The sequence below is a fragment of the Macaca thibetana genome, chromosome 5 (genome assembly GCF_024542745.1).
Source record: "Macaca thibetana thibetana isolate TM-01 chromosome 5, ASM2454274v1, whole genome shotgun sequence".
In the NCBI taxonomy this organism is placed as follows: domain Eukaryota; kingdom Metazoa; phylum Chordata; class Mammalia; order Primates; family Cercopithecidae; genus Macaca; species Macaca thibetana.
The window spans coordinates 136,851,315-136,869,786 of NC_065582.1; the positions used below are offsets into that span (position 1 = coordinate 136,851,315).

At 36.6% G+C, this 18,472-nt stretch overlaps 2 protein-coding genes across 2 annotated transcripts in view; both read left to right on the forward strand.

The window, feature by feature from the left end:
- The window catches only part of OCIAD2 (OCIA domain containing 2), a 1,147,735-nt gene that overhangs the window by 428,729 nt on the left and 700,534 nt on the right, over positions 1-18,472 (forward strand). The window lies entirely within an intron of this gene.
- Positions 1-18,472, forward strand: part of CDS1 (CDP-diacylglycerol synthase 1) — a 74,063-nt gene that overhangs the window by 40,407 nt on the left and 15,184 nt on the right. Inside the window, exons 4-8 of the mRNA XM_050790153.1 lie at positions 2,797-2,894; positions 4,598-4,737; positions 14,081-14,139; positions 16,137-16,219; positions 17,551-17,638. Coding sequence (XP_050646110.1) covers positions 2,797-2,894; positions 4,598-4,737; positions 14,081-14,139; positions 16,137-16,219; positions 17,551-17,638 — 468 coding nt within the window. The remainder of the gene's footprint in view (positions 1-2,796; positions 2,895-4,597; positions 4,738-14,080; positions 14,140-16,136; positions 16,220-17,550; positions 17,639-18,472) is intronic.

The window sequence follows — 18,472 nt, forward strand, 5'->3', positions numbered from 1 at the left end:
TCTGATTTTTGATAAACCTGAGAAAAACAAGAAATGGGGAAAGGATTCCTTATTTAATAAATGGTGCTGGGAAAATTGGCTAGCCATAAGTAGAAAGCTGAAACTGGATCCTTTCCTTACTCCTTATACGAAAATTAATTCAAGATGGATTAGAGACTTAAACGTTAGACCTAATACCATAAAAACCCTAGAAGAAAACCTAGGTAATACCATTCAGGACATAGGCATGGGCAAGGACTTCATGTCTAAAACACCAAAAGCAATGGCAACAAAAGCCAAAATTGACAAATGGGATCTAATTAAACTAAAGAGCTTCTGCACAGCAAAAGAAACTACCATCAGAGTGAACAGGCAACCTACAGAATGGGAGAACATATTTGCAATCTACTCATCTGACAAAGGGCTAATATCCAGAACCTACAAAGAAATCAAACAAATTTACAAGAAAAAACCAACCCCATCAAAAAGTGGGCAAAGGATATGAACAGACATTTCCTAAAAGAAGACATTCATACAGCCAACAGACACATGAAAAAATGCTCATCATCACTGGCCATCAGAGAAATGCAAATCAAAACCACAATGAGATACCATCTCACACCAGTTAGAATGGCGATCATTAAAAAGTCAGGAAACAACAGGTGCTGGAGAGGATGTGGAGAAATAGGAACACTTTTACACTGTTGGTGGGATTGTAAACTAGTTCAACCATTATGGAAAACAGTATGGCGCTTCCTTAAGGATCTAGAACTAGAAGTACCATATGACCCAGCCATCCCATTACTGGGCATATACCCAAAGGATTATAAATCATTCTGCTATAAAGACACATGCACACGTTTGTTTATTGCAGCACTATTCACAATAGCAAAGACTTGGAATCAACCCAAATGTCCATCAGTGTCAGACTGGATTAAGAAAATGTGGCACATATACACCATGGAATACTATGCAGCCATAAAAAAGGATGAGTTTGTGTCCTTTGTAGGGACATGGATGTAGCTGGAAACCATCATTCTCAGCAAACTGTCACAAGAACAGAAAACCAAACACCGCATTTTCTTACTCATAGGTGGGAACTGAACAATGAGATCACTTGGACTTGGGAAGGGGAATATCATACACTGGGGCCTATCATGGGGGGGATGGGGAGGGATTGCATTGGGAGTTATACCTGATGTAAATGATGAGTTGATGGGGGCTGACGAGTTGATGGATGCAGCACACCAGCATGGCACAAGTATACATATGTAAGAAACCTGCACGTTATGCACATGTACCCTAGAACTTAAAGTATAATAATAATAATAAAATAAAATAAAAATCTAAAAAAATAAAAATTTTTTTTAAAAAAGCCCTTCGGATCTGACTAACTTTGCTTTACTGTTTTATCTTAATACTAAACATTGTCTCTGTTCTTTATTTTTGTTAGAAATGACTTGATATTATATACAAATGTTATTTGAAGAAGGACCCTTGGATTTCCTCCTGTCTTTATAACACATTTATGACTTTTCGCTAAAAGTACTGTTTATGGTTTCACATACATTTCTTTATCATGTGGCTGAAAAGAGACATTTAGTTTTAAAAGTATGTGTTTGGACATGTAATCAGTATAATAGGAAAAAATAGCTTAAGAATACCCTGAATGGTAGGTTTTGGAAAACTAACTTGTGGAAATCTTAAAAGGAAATCCCAAAATATATCCTCTGACAGAGTTTGGTAAGCTTTTTCTGTTAAAGGACCAGATAGTAATATTTTAGGCTTTAAGGGGCTGCATATGTTTCAGTCACATAATCTTTGATTTTTAAATAATTCTTTAAAAAATATAAAAATCCATTCTTAGCTCAAGGACAGCATTAAAAACAAGCCCCTGGAGAGTGCTCTCTAGACAAAAAAAGTTAGTCTGCCGTATTCACAAAGATTTTTACCTCTTAATTCATGACAATAAGTGTTCGACTTGCCATTTGCTCTTTGAGTCTTGAAATTGACAGGTCAAGTACTGGGTGTGATGCTACATCTTGAGAAATTACCTTCATCCAGGTTGCTGAATGCAGCAGTTTGAAGGACTACAAAATAGAACATCAAAAAGGGATTTATAAATGTAAACCCATTTAATAGGTGTGCAGTCACGACACTGTGTAAACAGAAATGCATAAACTCAGTTGACTGGCCAAAGTGGCTTCAAATGTGGAAGGTTGCTTATACTTTGCTAAGGTAGCCCAGCTTCGATTGACCAGTGAGTAGCTGGCTATGGGAGGGCTGACACAGCTGGGAGGATGAAAAGGCCATTCCAGGGTGACTGGGTAGAAAGTGTTTTAACTGTTTGTCCTGACAGTATCTTTATTACTTGCAAGTATAACAATGCATGGTTACAAGCAAACTTTCATGTATGATTTTCTTAGGGTATCTCAAGAAACATAATGGTCAGATTGGACAAAAAGATTCTCCATCTTGAGAAGGACAGTCTAAATAATGAAATAGTAATGAGGGATAAATCCTAGTCAACTGTGGCCAACCAGATTATATCCCTCAACCTTTAAACTCCAGTGCCATTCCCCACCCCGGGAAGGATCTTCCAAGCCTTTTTGAGTAAAACATTATTTTGTCCACCCCTTTGAGGCATCACTTGGTTTTAGAGACATGGAATATTGCATTTTTTTTACTGACATTTAGAATAATTAAAAATTGGTAGATTAAGATTTTTCAAATACATATGACAAATTGCTTTATTGAATGATTAAGCACAAATGTAAGCATTGAGAAATGTATGTTAATGTTTTCTCTTGGTTTCAGGTTCTGGGCATCCAAGTGAAATGCTTCCATGAAATTATCACTATAGGTTATAGAGTCTATCACTCCTATGATCTACCATGGTTTAGAACACTGAGTTGGTAAGTAAGCTTGAAACTATTTCAGATATGAAAAGTTAATTTCTGAAGTTTGTAAAGGAAGCATCTTGATCTGTCAGTATCCACTCAATTTACCCTATAGATTGATTTTAGAGAAAGATAAATAAAAATAATATAGTTGAATTTTGAAAAGAAGATCACCTTTGTCTTTCCCACTCCGATACAACTTCTTTCAGATCTCATATTTTAGTCTTTGTAGAGATATCTAATATGTGTTGAATATATACACCATTCTTGTCCTTTTTTTAAAATAAAAAACTAAACATTGTGTTGGAAACATTTTTGTATCCTTTACAATAATAATTTTAGCAAAATATTTGCATATAACCTTTTCCTTCATTTTCCTTCATTTCCTCTCAGTTGACGTGATAATATACAACATATTGTGTACACACAAATGCATGTAAAGTTAGTGACAAATCACCAAATGATATTAACATTTAAAATTTTACATCTTTTAAAACTTTTGATGTATAAATCATTGCTATCAGAACCTTGGCTAGGAAACATGATAACGTTATAGTTCATATTTAACCCAAGTGGCCATCCTTTTTAATATATTTGATTAATATCAACCAGGGAGTCAGTGTCTCATTATAGCAGATGGGGTTTAGGATGGTCAAAAAGAAGTGTCTTGATTTTGGTGAGAGCTGATTTTTCCTTGTAGCAGGTTTCTTCATGAGTGGCAAAGTATATAGGAAATGTTAGATAGGTAAAGAAATTGGAGAATAAATAAATGTAAAATCATGCAGTATTGATTCTAAGTATTAAAAAAAAGAGAAGATAAGTAAGGATGGGCTCCGGTGATTGTAGAAGGTGTCAAACAAGAGGTAAAAGATAAACTGGTATTTGAAATGAAGACAAGTTTTGGATAAAGAAGAGTTTTCTGGTTGGGGATGTAGCACCCATCAGTTTCTAGATGTGGGACAGACGTATTTATACTACCGCTGATGAGATATTCCTGGCCCTTCTGAGCAGAGGGTATTGTTTAGCGGATAGTGGGTAAATAGTTGGATTGGTAGACCAGGTTAGGCCTTGATTGCCTTACAGAGGAAGAATCCCGGCTCATTTGGAGTCCACTAGGAGCATTAGAAGAGGGGAGATGCCAGTGCGTGCAGGGCAGTGGGGAGACAGGTTGAATTACCTCTTCTTTCTTTCCTTCTTAATCTTCCTGAGGACAGGTGGGGATTTGTCTTAGGACTTCTACTATTAAAAAGCATTAGAGCTGTGAGTAGTTAGGAGTTAATTTTCATTATGAACTTAATACCTCAATATATACACCCACACATTATACATATATGCAAAGTATTAAAATCATACACACACATACACACATTATACTACACACAAAGTATTAAATTTATACACACACACGCACTGCTCCCACCTCCCAAGGGTGAAGGATTGTGTGTATGTAGTATTTTCTACATTGTTTCCTAATTATCTCTGGCATTAGATTTTCAGCTAAATAAAGGTATGATTTATATTCGGTAAATTTTTGCTAATCGATAAATTTGAAATTAAGTTTAAAACAGGAAAATAGCATTTTAGTGAAATATATCTTGAATTGGTCTTCTGAACTTGGTTTTGATCTTTGTGTCATCAGAATGTAGAAAATAATTTTGTTGAGTTTGAGGGGAAGGAAAGCTTCAAATATAGAAAAGCTAATTGTTTTTAAATTATAGGCACTTTCTATTGTGTGTAAACTACTTTTTCTATGGAGAGACTGTAGCTGATTATTTTGCTACATTTGTTCAAAGAGAAGAACAACTTCAGTTCCTCATTCGCTACCACAGATTTATATCATTTGCCCTCTATCTGGCAGGTAAGTTAAGGAATATTCTGTATTGATATGTAGCTAACACATTTTCCATGTTTATTTTTATTTCTGTTATTTAAATTCGTAATTTTTTGGTTACATTTTATTCTAGCCTCTCTTTTTCATTGTTTCTCATGTATAAAGCTATTTCTTTCATCATGTTCTTAAATAGCAATTACTCCCTTATAGTGGGTTTAAAAAGTGCTTATTAAGAATCACTCCAGGCCGGACTCTGTGGTTCACACCTGTAATGCCAGTACTTTGGAAGGCTGAGGTGGGCGAAACACCCGAGGTCGGGAATTTGAGACCATCCTGACCAATATGAAGAATCATGACGCTGCACTCCAGCCTGGGCGACAGTGCGAGACTCCATCTGAAAATAATAATAATAAAAAAAGAACAATTGTGGTTAATTAAAACATAAATCATTTATATCATTAATATATGCATATTAGTTTTCAAACTGAATTTCAAAATAATTATGATGTAAACAGCAACCCTGCACCACACCACTTTGAGATTTTTTCCTTTTTTCTAAGTAATAGGCCTATTTCTTAGTTTAGGCATTATCTATTGACTTCCTGTTATAACCTACCTCACTTCTTCATACTCAGTTTTTTTATAGTCACAGTTTGCATTAAGTAGGTACTTAAAATATCACTTCCTATAGAACCAAATAGTATCTATGATTACATTTCCTTCTTTTACTACTTTTTGTTTTTCCTGAACTGAGTAACTGCCTCACCTTCTCTTTCCCATATTTGTTGATTTCAGTGTAGAGATCTTTAATTTTTCCTTCAGGTTTGCCCCATGTCTGTTGGTAGTATTTTCAGATGTTTACACAAGTCAGATAGTATATCAATTGCCTTTTTTCCTGGAGACTTCTATGCCAGAGACCTCTGCATTCCAGTTCCTGTGTGAGCTGGCTGCATTTGGGCCCACTGCTGAGCTGTGCTCATGATTTGAGCCCATTTCTTCCATCCCAGGTCTTCCATCTCTTGGTTAACACCCTCACTTTGCTGAAGCATGGCCTGCTGTAGTTTCTTATGAAATGATGTGTAGAAGGTAGATGTCTTATGTTTGTGCATTTCTAAAGATACCTTTGGTCTGTTCTCACAGCTGATTGCTTTGGCTAGGGCTCACACTTATTGTTAGACTTTTACTTAATAATCCAAGTCAGAAGCCTAGGCCTCAGTCTTGCCTTCCACCAGGCCTTTTCTCCTTAGTGTCTCTAGAAAATATGTTTAGGCACTTGTAATTTCTTAGGTCTACTAACAGTTTTCTATCTGTTTTCTAGCTTCCAAATTTTGTAGACATGTGTCTTCTTTTCTCCTTGACATTTCTTCAGTTTTCTCTGTTCTCGTGGGGCTTCCCCTTAATTTCTTTTAATGTTATTTTGCAGGGACACCAGGATGGAATACAAACTGTCATTTAAAAACAAAAAGCCTTAACTAGTTTTGTTTTTCCCTTGGCTTAGAACAATTTGTTATTTTTGCTCACAGTCCTGCGGCTTGGCAGGCTCAACTGAGCAGTTCTAACCCCAGGCCTCTCACGTGGTTGCCGTGAGACAGAGGCCGGTGCTCATGTCTTAAGTGTGCTGGACATCAAAGATGGCTCCTTTTCATGACTGCAGTTCGTGCCGCTTGCTGACTTGGGCACTGACCTGTGGCCCCTCCATGTGGCTGGGATGGGACAGGCACCCTGGGTACTGAATGGGGAGCATGCCAGGAGCCAGGTGTTTCAAGAGGCCTAAACTAGTGTTTTTTTTTTGTTTTGTTTTTGTTTTTTAATGAAAATATATGCCCATGATAAAAATTGAGACTAGAAAGGAGTATTTGATGAAACTTCTCTCCACCTCAGGGCCTTGCTTACAATATCTGGAGGCTTACTACTGTTACTCCAGAAATTGTCTGAGTATTCCAGCTTTTATGTGTACATCCCCCTTCCCTTTTTCTTATACAAGTAAGAGTATCTCTTCTGTACCATTTTTCACTTCATACATTAATAGCTTATAGATGGATTTATATTGGCACATCTACACCTATCATTGTATCCATATCTGCAGTTACATCTATATTGATATACAGCAATAGCTGAGAGGTAGAATGTTGGCATATAAGGTGATTACTGTTTTCCCCTTTGGTTTGCTATAATTTATGCTTGAGAATAACATCTCAATTGAGTGTGGACCAATAGTGTAATTCATTTTCTTTGTTGTTTCTTTATATATTTTGTCTTTGATTATCGCCTCCCAGCCAGCCCCTTTTTAGTAATTCTTTGTTTCATGTATGACTTTTGGACTCTACTTCTATAAAAATACAATCTGTGTTTCATCTTTTTTTTTTTTTTTTTTTTTTAAACAGAGTCTCACTCTGTTGCCCAGGCTGGAGTGCAGTGGCACTATCTCGGCTCATGGCAACCTCCGCCTCCTGGGTTCAGATGATTCTCCTGCCTCAGCCTCCCAAGTAACTAGGACTACAGGCATGTGTTACTGCACCTGGCTAATTTTTGTGTTTTTAGTAGAGATGGAGTTTCACTATGTTGCTCAGGTTGGTGTCTAACTCCTGGGCTCAAGTGATCCCCCTGCCTTGGTCTCCCAAAGTGCTGGGGTTATGGTCATGAGCCACCATGTCTGGCCTGGTATTTCTTCATTTTTCTAACAGTATACTTATTTCTACCATAGACATATTTTACCATTTCTTATTTTACACTCAGAATCACAGAAACTTACTGAAAGTCTTTAAAGTCATTCTTTGAGCAAACATTTGAGTGTTTTTCAAATGCTAGGTACTGTGAATGATGTTGAGGATATAAAGGGAAATGAAACGATTGTGTGCCTTCCAGGGTCTTGAAGCTGGTGAGATGTGAGTCTTCTAGTTCATTGCTGAAATGTGAACAATTTCTGGCAGGAGCATGAAGAAGAGGAAGGAAGGCCATGGAGGGCCTTTGAGAAGAGATGACAGGTTTCATGAAAAGGAAAGAGCAAGCAGGCAGTTGCCAGGTATCAGATAGTAGAAAAGTCCATTCCAGGCAGAGGAACAGCTGTGCAGGCATGAGAATGAGAAAGGATTGCATGTTTTGGGTTCATAGAGGCATGGAAGGTAGGCAGGAGCCACATCTTGAGAAAATTTGTATGTCATAGGAAGGGTTTGGACTTTATATCTGGGAAAACATTGGAGGATTTTAAGCTAAGAAATGATGTAACCAGACTTGTAATTAAATGAAGTAGGTTGGGAGACATTATCAGGCAGACTAGATAGGAAGCTACTAAATGTAGTAAGGACCTAAACTCTTCCGGTGTGTAGTTAATACTAAATGAGTAATAAGTTAGAAAATAAAAATACCACAGGCTGATCGTAGAACCCAACTGCTATTTTATGACAGTCTATGAAAAGTTGTTTATATATCACAGGTTATTGGCTTAAAATGCACATCTTTGTTGAGATAATTGCATGTTCACATGCAGTTGTAAGAAATAATAGATCTTTTTACACTTTGCTCGGTTATCATCAATAATAGTATTTTGCAAAACTATAGTACATCACACCAGGATATTGACATCATTATAGTCACACAAATGTACTTTTTGTTTGTTATTTTGAGATAGGATGTCACTGTTTTCCCAGGCTGGTCTTGAATTCCTGGACTCAACTTACCCTTCGGCCTCAGATTCCTTGGTAGCTGGGATTACAGGCGTGTATTACCATGCCCCGCTCTATAGGTCTACTTTAAAAATGCAGCCTCATAGTAAGCTAGGAGCTACTCAGTTAAATGGTGTAACTTCCAGTATAAAACAGGCATAGAATACTTGAATACTATATGTCTATTATCATTTTAAGGGTGGCCTAAAAATGGCTCGGTTAGACCAAAAGCACCCATGGTGTACCTCTCTTGTTTGTTTAATTCCCAGAGCGCAGTGCAGGACTGGCATTGAGGGTCCGACTCTGTATTTGTTGGATAAAGGATTAAAAGGCTGAGAACATGCACATCCACACACAGTGCTTCTTAATTATATTTTCTTAGTATCAGTGTTTTGTTTGCTGAGTCTTGAGGCCTTAGTGGCTACTTTTGAAGTGCTTAGCAACATTTGTGAGCTTAGTCCAGCAAATGGAGTTAAGCTTTGAAACAGGACTATGGAAACAGAGAGTGTGCTAACATTGAGATATTTGTACCTTTCTTTCAAATTATGCTGTGGATATCTTTGGAAGTCTTTTTGTTAAACAATATTCCGAGGGCCCTGTGAAAATTTTAGTTCTATTATAGTGGTCAAATGACTTCAGAAAATGTATGTCTTACCAGATTTAAAAAGCAGAGACAGTTCAAACTACTTCATTGACATTGAATTTTATTTAAATAAAATATAGGTATCTCCAATTCTGACCCCTCATGTCATGCAATTACATGGTTAGCAGTGATATGTCGACAAACTTAAGGTGTTTGACCCGTAATATCATCACCTTACATTTCTTTATTCAACTATAGTGATGTGCATATTATGTTTAATAAATTATTTTTTGCTTGTATTTGTGCATGCATAGCTATTTTGATTTCTTTAAAATTCTTAGGGAGATAATATGACTTGAATGTAACGCTTTCAGTTCAAGAAAATTGATGGACATACAAAACTAAGTTATAGCCAAAATTAATGCATAATTAAGATATTTTCCCCAAACATCCTGAGTATCTTTTATATCAGAGGATATTAATGAAATCTTTAGAAAAATGTCACAAATAATTCACAAAAGACTGTCTCTCCAAAACTACTTAAAATTTCTGAATTAAAGACTACTAAACTCTATATACATGCTAGTACTGGTTCTAAACCTTAGACTAACCATTCAGATTAATAGAAAACTTTTTAAAATGTTTAACCAATATGATGATTGGTTTGTATGGTAATCTCTACAATGCATATTCGTTTAAAACTTTTTCAGAACAACTCAGTTGTAGCCTGGTGTCTGAATCAAGGCACACAATGCTTTTTTAATTTGATGCTAGAATAAAGGCACACAATGCTTATTTAATTTGATGCTAGAAAGTTTTGATGGTTTAGGCAAGTATAATGAAGAATATAACCAAGTGAAAGAATGGGGGATGAGTCGGAAGCTCTAGTATTCAATCTTGGGCCCATCCTACTGTCTGTTTTTTGAATTAAGGGCTATATGTTTACTAAATTTTGACTAATCATCAATGGTAAATTTAAAAAACAACTTTATTTTCATTTGTTTTCGGTGTCTTCAACAAGAGTAAGAGCTCCTGAATGGCAGTGCCTATCTTATTCATTTTTGCATCTTGTTTCTGGCATATCAAAGGTGCTTAATAAATATTTTTTATCTGTTTTTCTGAAATTTCCTCTGTCTCATCTGTTGGGCTTTTCAGTATCTTGTGTTTTTTCCTTTACTTTTCCTGACCCCCTTAAAAATCTTCATCCTCTTTTTCTTTTTTACATGAATTTTTTAAGAGATGGTGACTTGCTCTGTGGTCCAGGCTGGATGGAGTATAGTAGCTTGATCATAGCTCACTGCAGTCTCAAACTCCTGGGCTCAAGTGATCCTCCAGCCTCAGCCTCCCAAGTAGGTGGGACTGTAGGTATGTGCCGTCCTGCCCAGCTAATTTTTACTTTTATTTCATAGAGACAGGATCCTGCTGTGTTGCACAGGCTGGTCTTGAACTCATGGCCTCAAGCCGTCCTCCTTCCTTGGCCTCCCAGGGTGTTGGGATTAAAGGCATAGGACACTGCACCTGGATTCTCTTGTTTTTTTTTTTTTTGAGACGGAGTCTCGCTGTGTCGCCCAGGCTGGAGTGCAGTGGCGCGATCTCGGCTCACTGCAAGCTCTGCCTCCTGGGTTCACGCCATTCTCCTGCCTCAGCCTCCCCAGTACGCGGGACTACAGGCGCCCGCCACCACACCTGGCTAATTTTGTTTTGTATTTTTTAGTAGAGACGGGGTTTCACAGTGTTAGCCAGGATGGCCTCGATCTCCTGACCTCGTGATCCACCCGCCTCGGCCTCGCAAAGTGCTGGGATTACAGGCATGAGCCACCACGCCCGGCCTCTTGTTCTTTTGGGATATACCTCTCTTTAGTTTGTTGGGTAACTGGTTCTGCTTAATCGCTGGAGAACTCTTTGTTGCTGGGCAACGAGATATACGTATCTTTGTATTGAGAACACCAGGCACAATACTATGTAGATAAATAATAAGTATAACTTTTATATAAAGAACTATATATTAGGATGCCTTTTCAGTACTTTTATTTATAGTACTATAACACATTCTGTGGTTTTAATTTAGAAATATACAGGCCGGGCGCAGTGGCTCACACCTGTAATCCCAGCACTTTGGGAGGCCGAGGCAGGCGGATCACAAGGTCAGGAGATCGAGACCATCCTGGCTAACACAGTGAAACTCTGTCTCTACTAAAAATACAAAAAATTAGCCAGACTTGCTGGCAGGCACCTGTAGTCCCAGCTACTCAGGAGGCTGAGGCAGGAGAATGGCGTGAACCTGGGAGGCGGAGCTTGCTGTGAGCCTAGATCACGCCACTGCACTCCAGCCTGGGCGACAGAGTGAGACTCTGTCTCCAAAAAAAAAAAAAAAAAAAAAAGAGAAATAGTCATGCAAGCATTCTTTGTTAACAATCGGGAAAAAAAATGAAACTATGGATCCAAGTGTACAAAAAGTGATCCTTTCCACAGATTTATTAAAATATAAATATATTTTTAAGTATTGAAACATAAAATGTTAATATGTCCATATAGTTGTGAATGAGAAAGATTAAGTTCATATGTTTCTTTTTTACAATGTTTTTCTTTAAAAATTAGTACAGTTGGCCCTCCTATATCCATGGGTTTTGCATCCCTGGAGTCAACCAACTGTGACTCCAACCAAATATTCTGGAAAAAAAAAAAGCAACACAATGGATAATTGTGTCTTTACTGAACATGTATAGACTTGTTTCTTGTCATCATTCCCTGAAAAATACAGTCTAACAACTATTTATATAGAATTTACATTGTATTAGGAATTATAAGTAATGTAGAAATGATTTAAGATGCACAGGAGGATGTAAGTAGGTTAGATGCAAATACTATAGCATTTGATAGAAGAGACTTGAGCATCCATGGATTTTTGTCCTTTGGGGATCCTGCAGCCAATCACCCAGGGATAATGAGAGATGACTATAGTTAGCCTTAGCTATGCTAGGAAAACACTGTATACCTCCCCCTTCCTCCAAGTCAGAGAACTGTATTACTTTACTGTATCTAGGAGTGAGACAATTCTATCACATAGGCAAAACTGGATCAGGTAAACGTGAGTTGCCAAGGTTGTCCTGGATAAAATGTCCATTAGGAAAATGTTAAATGATTCTACCGGTAATTGTGTTTGAAGAAATGTAAGTAAGGGTGAATGGTGTTACAATTTCAAGAAAGAGAAAATCATATATTTTGGAGTAGTATTTGTGAATAGATAATTTATAGTTAATGATATTGGGAAGTTCCCAAGGCTGTGCTGGGAGAGTCAAGGGGTCTGTTTGGACAGAAAACACTGTTCCTGTCTTGTGTCTCTGCTTTGCCCTTACCCATTGGCCTTTGAACCGAGTCCAGTCCGCGTTCACCTTTAACTATGGATCAGTGGCAAAAAACAGCATAGAAGTCATTACTTGAGCTTCAAGATAAGTTTATCTGCTGTAGAAGAACAACTCAAAAGCAGGAATTTTTAAAGGAATCTTTTATACAATTGGCAATTTTGATGCCATTAATTTCATGTTTTAGTATCTCTCTCTCTCATTCTTTCCCTCTTTCCTTCTTTCTCTCAATAAAGTGACATATTGGCTTTCATTTGTGCCTCCACTCAGAAAATGTGTCCATATTGCTTGTGCAGGCCAGTTAGTTGGATTACCTCATAGATGACAAATAGGAGGTGAGATAGGATTGGGCTCAGTATTCGTTCTCTTCATTTTGTCATGGTCCTTTCTGCTTTGACATTTCAAATTGATCATCGAAAGTCGTGAAAGGCAGCTGCTGTTGGATTCTTTGCTTGGTAAGAGTAGTACCCTTGTTTACTCTACTGGTAGAATTGCCTCGGTAAGTATAACTTGGATGTACAAAGTCTAGTATTTATTTTATGTAGAATTGATCAACTGAAAATTCAATTTCTCTCTTGGAGAACTCACTCTTTAAAGATACTGCAGAGGCTAGGTACAGTGGCTCACACTTGTAATCTTGATACTTTGGGAGGCCAAGGTGGGAGGATCACTTGAGGCCAGGAGTTCAAGGCTGCAGTGAGCTGTGATTGTGCCATTGCACTCCAGGCTGGGCCACAGAGCGATACCTTGACTCAAAAAAGAAAAAAAGAGATGTTGCAGAATAGAATGCATACATAGCCATTTATCTGAAATTAAATTTGGTTTATGTATTTTTCGATATCTACCTCTGTAAAATAAACCTATCTTTAGAAGTTTACTGGTATTTTTGGCAAGAAGTGATTCATATTGCCTCCCATTATTTTAGTGTGTGATTATTAGATTTCACTTAATTGGTTAGAATTTAATAAATTTTCATTGTAATAAATTTGTAAAATGTAAACATAAATACAAATACTGTTTGTAAATCTTTACATTATTAAGAGTATTACATTTTACTATAATTATTGTGTGCTTTTGAGAAATTGCAAATTGCTCTTAACCTGAATTTTGCTGATTTTGGTTTATGGAACCATGGGACTCTTAGGGGTCAATTGTATTTGAGTGTTTATTTTCTAGCCCTGTGATCTTCAGTAAATTAATAAAGCCTTTTTTGCATTTTTCCTCATCTGTAAAATGGAGCTAATAATGAGTATGTTATAGGGATTTGGAAAGGATTGATAATAAAGGATTAATTATCATTAATGATTAAATGCTTAGATAAGAGCCTAGAAATAGTAAGCATTCAACAGACTTCAGCTGCTATAATAGTTATTATTCATTTTTCTATTATGTAGAGATTGAAAACATTCTGTACATATACTTGATGCATTGTTATAGCAAATAAATACTATTTAATTTAAATTTGAGATCTGTTTTCCATGCCCACATATTAACAAGGGATTAATTAATTAAATTAATGCAGAGGATGTTTATTGAATTTGTGCCACGGAATATATATTAGGCACTTTGGAGAGTACAAGATTGTTTCCCTCAAAAAACTTACTTAAAATGCTTAATATAAGATAGTAGGAGAGATGGCATCTGAGTAAGTGGCTAAAATACGCATAGCTGTGATATAGGACATTGGTTTATTTGGGCTCAGGGAATCTTAACCCTTTGTACCAAATTGTACTACGAGCACGTGTTTTTTTGTTCTTGAACAGGTTTCTGCATGTTTGTACTCAGTTTGGTGAAGAAACATTATCGTCTGCAGTTTTATATGGTGTGTATTAACTATTATTCCTTAGTCATTATCTGTGATAAAAACCCTTAACTTTTTTTTTCTGTAGTGAGAAGATACAGTCTAATCTACTAGCTGTTGTTTTGCATGAATGTGAGGGATATTTGGATTTCAGATGATCATTAAATGTAAACTATTAAAGTTGAGAAGTTTGTGAGGATTTTAAAATTTTAACTGTTTTCAAAGTTTACTGAGAACTTTTTCTTTGAATATTTTCAAATGGTGTAAAATTAAAGTTTTTGGGTTCCTTAAATATGTAGAAATTTGAAGAATTTCTTACTCCTGGACAGTTACTAAGTCTGGGAAGCATCTGTCATATTGTTCTATGAAAGTAACTATGTTTACTTGCACTTGGCGTGAGCATAAAGCAGCAGAGCATGTATGATCTTGGTGGTCATGGTTAGTCATAGAATTGTGTAATTCTTTCTGGCATAAGATATTTTGTTCAATGTACCAAAGCCTGTCTTAAGAAATGTATCACTTTACATATGAACTTTTCTTATTTTCTTAAACTGTAGCTAGTAAGACTGTGCAATGCAATGTAGTATTAAGATCTGTAAATTCATGTAATAGTGAGGCTTATTTTGGACTTGGAATATTGTTTCTGTTCTTTATGCTTAGCTTTTCTCCATTAAGACATTCTGCTGAACATAATTGCTGGGAAATTGTGTTTCTTATAGTTCTTATTTCAGGGGATCTGAGCATGAAGAGTAAAATTCTGAGTGAATTTTATGTAGAAACAAGACACGTAAAAGTAATAGAATATCCAGTGAAAATATAAATGGCATCTGTTGGAAAAAAATTAATTATGCATTTTTAAACAATCAGGGTAAAAGAGAATTGGATCTTTTAAGCAGATAAAAATTGAATAAAATAAAGCAACCATTATCATATGGTTGCTTAAATGGGAAACAGGTTTATTAAGAATAAATCAAAAGGCCAAGCACCGATGGCTCATGCCTGTGATCCCAACACTTTGGGAGGCCAAGGCAGGCAGATGCCTTGAGCCCAGGAGTTTGAGACCAGTCTGGGCAACATGGCAAAACCCCATTTCTACAAAAAATAGGAAAATCAGACGGGCATGGTGGCACGCACCTGTAGTCCCAGCTACTGGGGAGGCTGAGGCAGAAGGATCACTTGAACCTGGGAGGTCAAGGCTGCAGTGAGCTGTGATCACACCACTGCACGCCAGCCTGGGTGACAGAGTGAGACCCTGTCTCAAGGGCAGGGGTCTGGGGAGAATAAATCAAACTCTTTAAGAATTTTTAAAAGTAATTTTATGAATTTCAATCAAAATTATAAGACTAGTACATGGAAACCTTGGCTTCTTTTGTTTATATTCTACCCATATTGTTGATTGTGTTAAAAGTGGCCATCTTTCAGGCTAGCTAGAATTGGTAAAACACAAAGGTCTTTAAAAATTTGGAATTGAATACTGTCATTGAACAGACCTGTCGCGATCACCCTTCAAGTATGAAAGATAGAGTTTAAGGGCAGTTGAACCCTGCTGGTTTGAATAATTTAAAGTTGGAAATAACTCTTTATGGGAAAAAGTTACCATAATAAACTCTGAAAGAAAAGGAATTTTTAGCATTTTTTAATAACCGCAGAATGCAGCCAGAGTAAAATGCTCCCCTTTAAATGCTAAAACAACAGAAATCTCTCATTATCACTTAAATCTAATGATTCAAGATAATGGTTTATGTTTTATAAGTTTTAAAATTTAGTACTATATCTATTATTAGAATTCTATTTGTATGTAAATTAAGGTTACTTTGTTAAATGTTTTCATTATTTTAAGGTTCCAGTGGGCAACAAAAGGAACATAATTTACTAACGGTGTTTATTTTATATGACTCTAACGTATGCATTTTGACCAAAAGTCATGGTAGAAATTTGCGTTTCAAAATCGCTGTTGCTTCTTCAGCTGCACTGATCAGTTATGTTCACTAATTTTTGTATTGTTGGGCTATTAACAGTTCGCATGGACTCATGTCACTTTATTGATAACTGTCACTCAGTCACACCTTGTCATCCAAAATCTGTTTGAAGGCATGATATGGTAAGGCAACAGAAATATGCTGCTTAATAAGTATGTCTTAGCACTTTTATAGCTCTTTAACATTGGACAATGTCTTGCAGATTTCTACTAAAATATGCTGTTTGTTGTTCCTATTCCATTAAACTATCTTACTGAGTTTTGCTTACTATTTGACAGCTAAAGACAAAATGCTTCATTAACAACTGGATACCATTCTTATTCAGGTTCCAAATATAGGAAGTTTCCATAAAAGACCCAAACAATTAATCACATTTTCAGGTGTTAATAAATCCTAATGTGACTTTTCACAAAAGATAGACTTTAAATACAATATTTATTAAGATATTATTTACATAGAATGCCAAAAAATGTAAAGCTTTGCCTGTTAGTAACTACTGTGAGGAAATGCATGTTTTTCTAGGTGAAAGGCAGGTAGGTTTTTTCCTTTGCTCCTGTGTAGGAGTGGGTTTCCAGATTGTAGAAGTTAATTGCTCTATGGCAGTGGCTTGCATATTCAGAATGCATTTTTGTTAGGTAAAAATCATAAAACTTATTACTTAAAAATTAGTTGGAATGGAGAAAAGCTTAAGATTTAGAAAAAGTGACCATATTTTTCCTACACTCATTTTAAACTCATTAATTAAAATCTTTTACAGTTGATGGGGTTTGTCAAGATAAATTGTATTCCCTTGACAGCTTTATGCCTTTTTAGCAAGGGTGTGGGTATGTCTGTATGTCTGTGTGTCTCTGTGTGTATATGTGTGTGTGTAAGTAATTGGAATCATTTTAAGATTGTCTTTAATGTATTATGCAGACTTTTCATTGATGGGGCAGTTACTGAAGTAAGTAGGTTCTGCACATTCAGTAGGGTTTACTGAAATCATAAGCTAAGATATAATTAAAAATAATTGAGAATATGTATTAAGAACTCGATATAAATTTATCAGGTTATGCTCTGTCTAAAGAAATGACTCATTTTCGTATTAAAAGGCTGGTTTTCTTAAGATTAGCTTTCAGCCTGCCTTTTATTTTTTATTATAACATGTTCCTCATAAAGCTAAAATGAAAACATCCATAACTGTAGAAATCAATAATTTAATATTTTCCTTAGCAGTATTTTCCTAGCGTGTTAGTTTATTTTTAGATTTTGCTCTGTTTAAATTGGTAAGTGGGCAAATTTGGTTGATATTTATCATTTCTACTGTTTTGGCAAGTGTTACGTTCTGGCTAGGCTGCAGTGCAATCCAAAGGGTTATTCTGATAGCTCATTATGAATCGTAATCTGTGCGAATATTTGCCACTTACTCACGTGAACTTTTTCCTGCTGACTTTTTTTTTTTTTTAAAAAACAGGTTCCTTGTTCCAATATCAAGTGTTATCTGCAATGACATAACTGCTTACCTTTTTGGATTTTTTTTTGGGAGAACTCCATTAATTAAGGTAATGGAAAAATTTTATAAGCAAGCCACTATATAACCTTAAAGATTAGCCACTGGAGGACATTTCCAACAACTTGTGCTGTTGTGCATCTTTTATTTCCGAGGTGCTTTGATTTTCCTTAGCTGCACGGTACAGAAGCAGCAAGCCATATTTCTCAGTACTTCCTTCTGGGTTCTTCATCGGTTCTTCTGTTGGCTCCTCAGTAAGGGCCTGACTCCATCAGTTGTCCTTCCTTCCTTCTTTCCTTCCTTCCCTCCTTCCCTCCTTCCCTCCTTTCTGTCTTTCTTTTCTTTCTTCATGTGGCTTCTTTTCTTTTCAGGAGATGGGGCCTTGCTTTGCCACCCAGGCTGGAGTACAGTGGTGTTATCATGGTTCACTGAACCTTCCACCTCCGAGGCTCTAGCAATCCCCCCACCTCAGCCTCCCGGGTAGCTGGGGCTTCAGGTTCATGCCACCACACCCAGCTAATTTTTGTATTTTTTGTAGAGATAGAGTCTTGCCATGTTGTTCGGGCTTGTCTCAAACTCCTGGGCTCAAGCTGTCTGCCCATTCCAGCCTCCCAAAGTACTGGGATGAAAGGCCTGAGCCACCGCCCCTCGGCTCTGTGGCTTCTTTTTCTTGGCCATTGGTGCAGTTCTTCTTTATCTTCCTTTCCAGCAGGCCTATACATAAGCCTTTTCCTTGACTCTCCTCTCCCTTCAACCTGTAGCCTCACCTGTCCCCTTCTTTGCCAAACTTTCTAAAAGAGATTATACAATACCACCTTCACATCCTCATATCCATTTGTGGGACTTTTTATATCCAAACTCATATCAAAAGATTTTGGGGCCCTAC